Source organism: Emydura macquarii, unplaced genomic scaffold (assembly GCF_026122565.2).
Source record: "Emydura macquarii macquarii isolate MOO-44397 ecotype Brisbane River unplaced genomic scaffold, CSIRO-AGI_Emac_v2 contig_1230, whole genome shotgun sequence".
In the NCBI taxonomy this organism is placed as follows: domain Eukaryota; kingdom Metazoa; phylum Chordata; order Testudines; family Chelidae; genus Emydura; species Emydura macquarii.
Genome location: NW_027131367.1, coordinates 1054345 through 1063893, shown reverse-complemented (window position 1 = coordinate 1063893; position 9549 = coordinate 1054345). Strand labels below are relative to the sequence as shown.

The 9549-nt window shown below is 59.4% G+C and overlaps 1 protein-coding gene across 1 annotated transcript in view; it reads left to right on the top strand.

Annotated features, from left to right (window-relative positions):
* Positions 1-1255: 1255 nt before the first annotated feature.
* Positions 1256-9549, top strand: part of CYTH1 (cytohesin 1) — a 39041-nt gene continuing 30747 nt past the window's right edge. Inside the window, exon 1 of the mRNA XM_067547174.1 lies at positions 1256-1407. Coding sequence (XP_067403275.1) covers positions 1380-1407 — 28 coding nt within the window. The 5' untranslated portion in view covers positions 1256-1379. The remainder of the gene's footprint in view (positions 1408-9549) is intronic.

Genomic DNA, 9549 nt, shown 5'->3' with positions numbered 1-9549 from the left:
TCATCTTCCATCGGGCAAGCACTCAGTTACTGTGTTGGGCTAGAGGAGGCAGGGGAGAATACCTGTGCCATCACTGCTTGGCTAAGCCTGCCTAGCACTACCCAGGACAGACGGTTGCTCCACTGCAACATTCTCCCTTCTGCCATGCTGCTGGAGGGGCTCCAGAGAGGCCTGTGCTGCTGGCATGGCTGGTCGCTGATAAACCCTTTAAATGTAAGTTGGCACTGGCCGCAGGGCTGCTAGGGCTGTTCCCAACCACAGGGTGCAGAGGCCAGCTACTCATCTGCCAGTGTTGGGTGAAAGGCAGAAGAAAGCATCATCTACAACAAACACCCCTTCAGAAGCATAAAGCCCTCATGGAAGCAGCCCTGCCGTGCCAGCCTGCTGCGCTGGCTCAGTGAGCCTGAGTCAAGGGCAGGGCCGCACTGCAGCCCTTCAAATCACCCAGCTGCACTCAGGCGGAAGAGCCAGCGTGAGTCTCTTCCAAGCAACTCTGAGTGACCAGTGCCTTCCAGCCGGTTCTCCCGGGTGCTGGGTGCTGGCCAGCCAGAGTGCTGAGTGCAGGGGCAGTGCTGAACAACTGGCCCTGGGGGGGGCGGGCGAGAGCCTGGCCTGGCCTGGCCCGGCCCAGCCCTCACCAGCATCCCTGGATTCCTTCTTCCGCGGGTCCATCCTCTGTCTCTAGGCAGCAGGGCCCGTTCCTGCTGTGTTGTACAGCGCCCTGCACATGCTGGGTGCTAACATACAACCAACATTAGCAACGTGTCACCTGACCTACCCCCGCATACCGGGGGGGCTGCACCGGCCAGTCGTCCTCTAGCGCCTCTCGGGCACCGCACCTAGCCCCCCCGTGGGGCGCCCCCTCCCCTTCCAGCACCCCAAAGCCGTGCGGGACCGCGGGGAGGCAGGCGGGGGCTGCAGGTGGCCCCGCCGTAGGGCTGGGGGGGCAGCGGCGGAGATGAAGTGACGTGCCCGACGTCAGCCAGAGCCGGGCAGAGAACCCAGGAGTCCCGGCGCCCCGCCCCCCCCAGCCGGGCAGAGAACCCAGGAGTCCCGGCGCCCCGCCCCCCCCCAGCCGGGCAGAGAACCCAGGAGTCCCGGCGCCCCGCCCCTCGGACCCAGGAAGACGGATTCAGCCACGGGGCGGCCGGGACCGCAGGGAGTCCACGCACGCGCAAACGCTAGCGCCCCCCCCCCCCACCTCCGGCGTCACGTGTCCCTGCCCCATGGCCACTCCCGGCCCGGCTTCGGAGGCCCCGCCCCGCTGTGACCCCGCCCCCCGGCGGGGAGGAGCGAGCGAGGCGGGGCCCGGCCGGCCGGCGGGAGTGGCGCGGCGCGGGGCAGACACGGCGGGCGGGCGGCGCGGCGCGGCGGGCAGCATGGAGGAGGAGGAGGGGAGCGGCTACGGTGAGTGCGGGCCGCGGGGGCGGGCCCGGCCCGGGGGGGCTCTAGGGCAGAGTGGGGCGGCTGGGGGGGGTAGTGGCCCCGGGGGGGCGGACGGACGGACGGACGGACTGCTGCCCTAAGAGCGCGATGCGGGGCCGGGCACCGGTGCAGGGGGCTGGGGCTGGGGGGACAGCGGGGCGGGGCGGGCCGCCTGGCGGGGCTTGGCGCATGGGGCGCGGGCTCCCGGACAGCTGCGGCGGCGGATGCTCGGGGCTGTCCCTGGGGTCTCCGGGGCTGCCCCGCTGAGCAGGCGGCGGTCCTGCGCTCCGGCCCGGCTGCCTTGTCTCTGGGCTCTGGCCGCATGGGAGGCTCCGGCTCCGCTCCTGTTTCCTGCTGCGGCGGGCGAGCCGCGGGTGCAGAGCGCTCAGCGCAGCGGTGGGGCAGGAGCGCGCTGGGCGGAACTCGGGCTGTGCGCGGAGGGGCCCCAGCCCCGCGCTGCCGGGTCCCGGGCCGGGCTGCGCTGGCATTACACGCCGGGGTGCAGTTCGGGGTGCCCGGCGCAGGTGCCCCCCGTGCTGTGCTCGGCGCTGTGCTCACAGGACTGGCAGCGCCCGAAGGACATGACAGGACATGACCGGCTGGGCTGAGCTGTGGGTGGGCGCAGGGGAGCGGCAGGACGTGGCTGTGTAGGTGAGGGGTGCGATGTTTGTGTGTGTAGCGTGCAGTGAGCTGCAGGCCGAGGGAGAACAGACCCGAAGAGCCCTTGCAGGTGGGAGTTGCTCATGAGAAAACCCGGCAGAGGCTAGGTTGGGCCTGACCCCTGGGAAGCTGTGACATGCAGGCTGTGCGTGGAGACCAGGCCTCTGTCGCAGGGCTGGGCTCAGCGTGCAGTTCAGCTGGGTGCCCGGGTGCTGAGGTGAGGTAAGGACAGAGCGGCAGGGCCAACTCCGAGCAGCTTGTCTGTGCTTCAGTTGGCTGCTCACTTCACTTCACTTCCTGGCAGGTGTGCAGGGTTGTGGGCTTGCCGTTTTCATCCAAGTTTCCTGGAGTGCAGCGGGGGTGGGGAGGTCTCAGTCTAAGGCCCCTCTGGCCCTTTTCTAGTTAAAGGGCAACTTGTTGTTTTAAATCCGGATTCCCTGTTGGCTGGAATCTGTCTGCGACATCCGTGCAGCAAGTCAGTGAATTAATATGTGTGACCCAGTTATGAGCATGAAACCAGCCTTCGCTCTCACAGCTTGAACACAGAGCAGAGTGTTACCAGCCTGCTGCTGATCTCCTCTTACGCTGCTGCAACATCTCTTCTCCTACAACAGCAGCAGGGATTTCGTAACCCTTGCAGGGCAGTTGCACTTGCTGCCTGTCCTTTCAGACTGAGGGGCCTTGAGTGATTGCTGGAGCTCGACGGGGATGTGGGGCAGGCTCCTCTGCTCACTGGTTGCCGGGTGTTCTGGAGTTCATACCTCAGGTGCCTGGACTTCCCTGTTCAGCGTCAGGGCCTGGTGTTGATGTCCCGGCCTTGCCTGGATGTGTGGGCAGCAGCTGTTCTGCACTCCCTTTGTAGGTGACGCTCCTGGTGGGCGTGGCTAGATACTCAAGGACAGGGTAGCTGTGTTTGGCGTCTCATGTCGTCGTCCTGGGCACTCTGTCTGGTGACAGCAAAGCGGTGCTGGCCTTAGCCAAGTGCAGCTGCTCCTCGGGCAGAGTGCACTGAGTGCTGGGGTAGTGCTGCAGTGCTAATCCCTTGCGGGCAGGCTGCCGGTCCCTGCTCTGAATGCTATGGAGATCTGTGGATTCCAGTTAGGGCAGCGCTGCCACTTGCCATGCGCATGGAGAAGAGCCCAGAGTTCTTGTTTGGCTGATGCAGTTGCATGCCGAGGGAGTTACCTTGTCTGTCAGTGGCTCTCGGGAGGCAGCTGATGGAAGAGCCCAGTGTTCATGGGACAGTGCCACCCATCCACCCCAAAACTCCCCAGTATCTGCTGCAGGCCCCAAATGCCCCACCGGGGCTGTGGGAGGTGACCCCATCAGACACGGTCTGGATTCTCACTCCAAGACTGACCTGCGTCCTGGTCTCTCCACCTGAGAGGCTGCTGAGAGCAGGGGTTTTCAGACTAGGGGTCGTGAGCTGTCAGCCCTGTGCATTCTGGTAAGGTGGCGTGGCATGGCCGAGCCCTCACTTTTGCGCCATCCTCAGTGGTATGTAATGACTTGAGCATAGAGTAGGCTGTGCCAGTGGGCTATGGAGAGGAGCAGGGCTGAGCCATGGGCCAGACTCCAGCGTGGGCCAGTTCACATTTAATGCTGCTTTGTAGTTTTCCTTTCTACCCATGGATCTCGGCAGAAACTCCGTCTGCCCCACAGAGCGTCCTGCCCATTCCCATAGCCCTCAGGAGCATGCTCAGCCAGCCAGGGCTGGGTGATCTATACAGCAGCAAGGGGCAGAGTTCATTCTCAAGGCCAGGGCATGCACACTGCGTTCCAGTCCTTGGACGTGACCCCGACATGCTGCTACACCAGATTCTGCTGCGGTTGGTGCGGTGCAGCAGGGAGGGGGGTTCTTGGGCTTTCGCTCTGGGATAATGAACGAGGCTCGGTGGGTTTGCTCAGCAGTCAGTGGGTTCGAAGACGGACGGGTGCCCGGTGGGACTGCTGGGTGCTGTTCTTGCTGGAAGCAGGCACTGCTTAAGGAATGCTCCCTTGGTTTATTTGCTTACAGGGAAGCTGACTATTCCAGGCGTTGCATGTGAGGTGCCAGGTGTGCCCATTTGCTAGACCAGGTTGGGGATGAGCCGAGGCGTGTGTAAGGGTGCCATGTGCCCAGGGTTATAACCTCCAATCCACGTGCAGTCTGTGGTCAGCCATGGAAGGAATTATCCAAGGAGGATTTGGTGTGTGCATGTCAGCAGGTTTGGTTACTTCCTGGTATTCCCTCTGGGAATGTCCTGTCCTGGCTTCTTGCAGGAGCCTCATGGGGAGACCCTGCTGGGGACCAGAGAGATGGGGCTAAAACTGACTTTTTTTTTTGTTGTCACTTCAGACAGCATCCTCCAGGGAGCAGTCTCAGCAGCCCCTGCCCTCCTCCCACCCATGCTGTGTCTGGCTTCTCTTCATCATGGTCTAGGAACAGAGAGAGAAACTGCTGTTTATGTTCATGAAACTAATCCCACATCCTGTGTAGCTGCCGTTCACACCCCTTTGGTCTGTTACCCCACATGTGAGCCCGGCAGGCTTGCGTGTGTGTCTCTCTCAGTTCCTTTTCCTTCATCTCAGTGTTGTGACACTGGCCCTGCTCTCTGCCCTATAGCTCTGGCTGGGACTGACGCTTCATGATACGGTGACTGTCAGACGCTCTCCGTCACGCTGAAGCTGCCCGTCTCTCTGGGCTTCTCCTTTTGAGCAGCTCTCAAAATAAAACAAGAAATCGGCAAAAAGCCTCTAGTTTTGACCCTTGCCACCAGGGATGTGAGTGAGGGGGGATTTGATAGCGAGTGAGGGGGGATTTGATAGCCTACCTGAAAGGGGGTTCCAGGGAGGATGGGGCTAGGCTGTTCTCGGTGGTGGCAGATGACAGAACAAGGAGCAACGGTCTCAAGTTGCAGGGGGAGGTCTAGGTTGGACATTAGGAAAAAGTTTTTTACTAGGAGGGTGGTGAAGCATTGGAATGGGTTACCTAGGGAGGTGGTGGAATCTCCATCCTTACAGGTTTTTAAGCTGAGGCTTGACAAAGCCCTGGTTGGGATGATATAGCTGAGGTTAGTCCTGCTTTGAGCAGGGGGTTGGACTAGATGACCTCCTGAGGTCCCTTCCAACTCTAATATTCTATGATTCTATTCTATGATTCTATGATGTGGAATTTCAGGTTTGAGGGATGTAACTAGGCCTCTTCTCACTCTCACCTAGACGTCCTCCTCCAAGGGCTCCCATGCTGCCCTGCCCTTCGTGCTCTGACCTCTGTCCCAGTGCAGTCAGCACTGCTTGAAGTTAGCTCTGCGCCTGGCTGTCTGACACAGCGGAACAGTAGGTTTCAGATTGCCTTGCCGCAGGCTCGGCTGCCTGCATCTTCCCTCTCTGCTCCATGTGCTTTGCATTCAGCTGATGCTTCTGAGCACTGGCTGAATTTAAATTCTCAGCCAGTGCTCCGCAAACCCTGCCAGGGCAGGAGCCGGGCTGGAATTTCACAGTGTCTGTTGAGCTGATCTTCTTGCAAACAGCAGCTGCCAGAGAGCACATCCTTGCAGCTGATCCCGCCACGTGCCCCTGCACAGCCACGATCGTGCTCTCGGCAGATTTAGACCTCGGCCATGTAGTGCAGTTGCCCAGCTCCTCCAGAATTACTGGAGCAACGTGAGAAGGCTCAGTGGCCCTGAGACTGCCAAGTAGCTTCTCTGATGGCTGCAGGCTCTGTCACTTGTAACATATAGAACACTTCACGTTTAATTCCCAGCTCCGTCAGGACCTTCCTCGGCCCCTGCAGCTGGAATACCCGGTGCTTTGATATCTCTGGGCAGGGTTGGTCCAGGCCAGCACTTGGATGGGAAGCCTCCAAGGTGCACCTCGTGTTGAGGGAAATGGTGCTGGTGAGTCACTGGCTGGCATCTTCCTTAGGCGCTAGTATTCAGCCTGGGGTGCTGGGGTGCTGTGCTGTGCTGCTCCAGGGGCTGGTTTTGGTGAGATGTGAAACGAAGGTCCTGACTCTCAGCCTTGCATCACTTCATGTGCGGTGAGGGGTAACCAGGGTCTCAGACCCAGCAAAAAAAACTCCATGTAAAAATCAAGCCATGTTGTTGAGGGCCAAACTTGAAGAGCTGTTTTACCAGAGCGGCTGTTCCCGGATTATGATAGACCACGGTCCTGGGATCTGTAGGAATCCATTTTTCTGGAGAGCCAGGGCTGTCTACCATGCATCGGGGCCTAACTCCCATGGGCTGATTCTGTTCTGACTTCCTAAATTGCCCCTGCAGTTCCAGCCCAGTCTGGGGTTGCTCTTCCTATTTGAAATCGTTTTGCAGTGTAGCAGATAGCTGCCACGTTGCAACCCAGGAGTGACTGTACTTGGGTGATGAATGATTTGATCCCAGGGTGTTTACATTTCAGTTTATTTTGTAAAGCACTTGGATCTCCTGGAACATCTATTTCTCTCTGAGGGCCCCTCAGCACAGGCACTCGCGAAGCAGCCTGTTGAGCTGGAGAGTATAAAGCAAGGGGTGTTCTGAGAATAGCCGTCAGATTGTTCTTGTGGCTGGGGACTGGGTTTTGCTTGGCCAGAGGATGAGCAGGACTACTCACAGCAGTAGAGCTTGCAAATTGGTCGCGAGGCTAGCCACCCAGTCTGGTAAGTGGCTTACCACTGGCTATCTAGTCACAGCTAACGAAGGAGCCCAGTGCCCCTCTGAGTTCTCTCTTCTGCCTAGGTCTGTCTCTAATGCCCGGTGGTTCCCAGCCTAAAGCTGGGACATGACGGCCTATCTGCTGTGCTGCTTTGGGAGCTAGTTAGCACTGCAGCTTTTGTGCCAGGGCCTTGTGGTAAAGTGGGGACAGGCTGCACCATTGCCTGGGGATCTGTCGCTAGAGCCTCTTGTTCCTGAGGGCTCCTCTCTGGCCAGGCAGGAATCTGTATCCTGGCCCTGGGGAATGGTGCGGTTCTGCTGATGCTGTACTTCCACCTTCCTGCACACGTGATGTGTGACCTTCCCCAGCAGTGAGCAAATCCCTGGGTCAGTAGCTGGGGGGGCCATGCTGCTCTTTTCTCCTCCACTGCACTGAGGGGGCCTGTGGCGTGGGCATCCGTGCACCATTGAAAGGGCTGCCAACCCCAGGGGAGCTCAGAGGAGTGAATCACATTCACTCAAGGGCTCAGAGCTGAGCCCATGCACTCGGGCTAGGTGGTGGGGTTAGCAGCTGGTAAAGGCCTGCAGGGGGTCCCTGGTGGCTGTGAACACCATAGGGAGGTGCCGGGTGGTTCGGTTGGCAGTTACGCTGTGGGGCTGAGAGGCATGGGGAGGGGTTTGTGTGGCTTTAAATCCATCTCAATCATTAGAAGGAAAAGGAAATCAGGGCTGAGCAGTGGGGCCTGCATGTGCCGGGCTGGGCATCGGAGGACAGCCTGGGGTGGGCAGCGGGGACTCGCTGGCAGTAGGAGCTTGCTCTTCCCTGGCTGCAGGACTGGCCCAAGCGCCTCCCCTCTCGCCCCTGGTGCCCTGGGCAGGTGACTGGAAGGCAGCTGCAATCCTGCTGCGCTGGTGGGTTAGTGGCTCTTCTGGCTGTGGGGATTAAGGGATTTCGGTAAGGGGCTGATGCAGCCTCCTGGGGGTGGAAGCCCAGGCCTGGGGGGAGGGGGTGATGGAGAATAACTCAGAAGCACTTGCTGTGTTGGGAAGCAAGCCCCTGGGGGCTGGAGGTCAGCAGGGTTAGACGCTCCACACCTCAGTCAGGTGCATTGGTCCAGGTCCTGGGTTCTCTCCCGCAACCAACTAACTGGCAGTTTCATGCCAGTGCACACGGCAGCGGCGTGACTGAATAGGGCCTCACCCCCAAGCCCTTGCAGTCACTTGCTGCTGGCAGCCCCCAATCAGTCCCTGCTTATCCTCTGTAGCCAGCAGTCGTGGGAGTGCTTAGCGCTTACGCTGCGGTAGTGCCTGAGCAAGCATGGCTCCTGTGCGTGGCCCAAAGAGCCGACTGCGCAGGGCTCCGTGTCCCAGGGGAATGGGACACGCTGGAGAGGCAGGGTTGTGAGTGAAGGCTTTGGCGCACGGAGCTGCAGCGTGCCCGTCAGTGCAGCATTGATTCTCCTTCAGCTGACTTAGCTTCATCTCTTTTTAGCTCTGTGCTTGTTCTAGAAAACTCAGCCAGGCTCCTTCCCCGCTGCAGCAAGTGTTGGGGGGGTTGCTAGAAATCCTGCCCCGCTTCCCGTGGGGATGTGGAGACCGGCAGGTCAGTGCCAGGTGGGAAGCCTTGCCCCTAATGCAGGCATTTCTCATCTCAGCTGCTGAGGCTCCCATCTGTCCTTGTCCACTCACGTTTCAGCAGGTGCCCAGGGCTGCTCCCAGGCACTGGAGAGTTTGCTGTCTTCTCTTTCCCCTCCCTGCCTGGAACCCCAAATCCAGACAACCCTGGCATCTCCGCCCCTTACAGAAGCGATCACGCCACCATTGCCCCTGGTGTCCCGACATCACCCTGCAGAGCTGAGTGCTGGCCCAGGCCTGTGGCTGCCGCTGGCTGCGAGCACAGCTGGGCCCCTGGGGTCTGTAGCTGCAGCACAGAGGGTTTGATTGGTTCACGTGAGAATGTCACGGGCCCTGCTGCTTGCTGTGAATTAAAGGGGGTTTCTGCTGTCGTTCACTTCCAGTGCATAACACGGTCCTGCACTGGGGAAGCTGAAGATCTTGGCTGCTGCTGTTTGGGGCTTTTACCCTCTGGGAACCAGTTTAGGTTTGTGGGAGAAGCCTGTTAGCTGGATGTTTCTTCTAATAGAATAAACCACTGAAATGGCTGAGTGAGAAATCCAGCATGTTATCTGTAGGGTTCAGAGTTAACAACATACTGACCCCAGTGTGGCCAGTGCGTGCCTCTCAGAGCTATTGTTTCAGGCTGCCTACAGACTCAGGCAGGTTGTGCTTGGGTCACGTCCGAAGGTTTTCGTTGTGACTCGAAGGACCAGAAATGTATCTTTGTAAAGTGGAAGCTCGCTTTCGGGAGCACGGTTTTGTAGCAAGGCGAGGGGGGAATGCAGGACGTTGCTGGGCTGGGCTTGCTTTGCCTGAGACCAAAGCTGGAATTAACTTCACACCAGTGTTCTTCTAAAACACCCCAGGCCAGATAGGTCAGGACCCTTGCTCAGGGAATTTGCTCAGGGAAGCGTGATTGTTGTGGGAAAGGAGCTGGTGCCTGGTGCAGAGGACATGGTCTCTCTCTGACTTGGCTGAAGGAGGGAAGCTCAGATCACCTGTCTGTGAAATACCAATCTGTGCTGATTTCGTGCCAGCTGGGGCCTTCCCTGACACAGGGGGATGTTCCTACTGCAGCAGGATTTCCTCTGGCTGCTGACACTGGGCCTCAGGCAAGATGCTCATTGCAATATGTGTGCTCTTCACCGGTCCAGGTATCGTGAGCACACCATGGCTTCCTTTGTGCCTGGCCCCTTCCTCAGCTTGATCATTTGCCTTG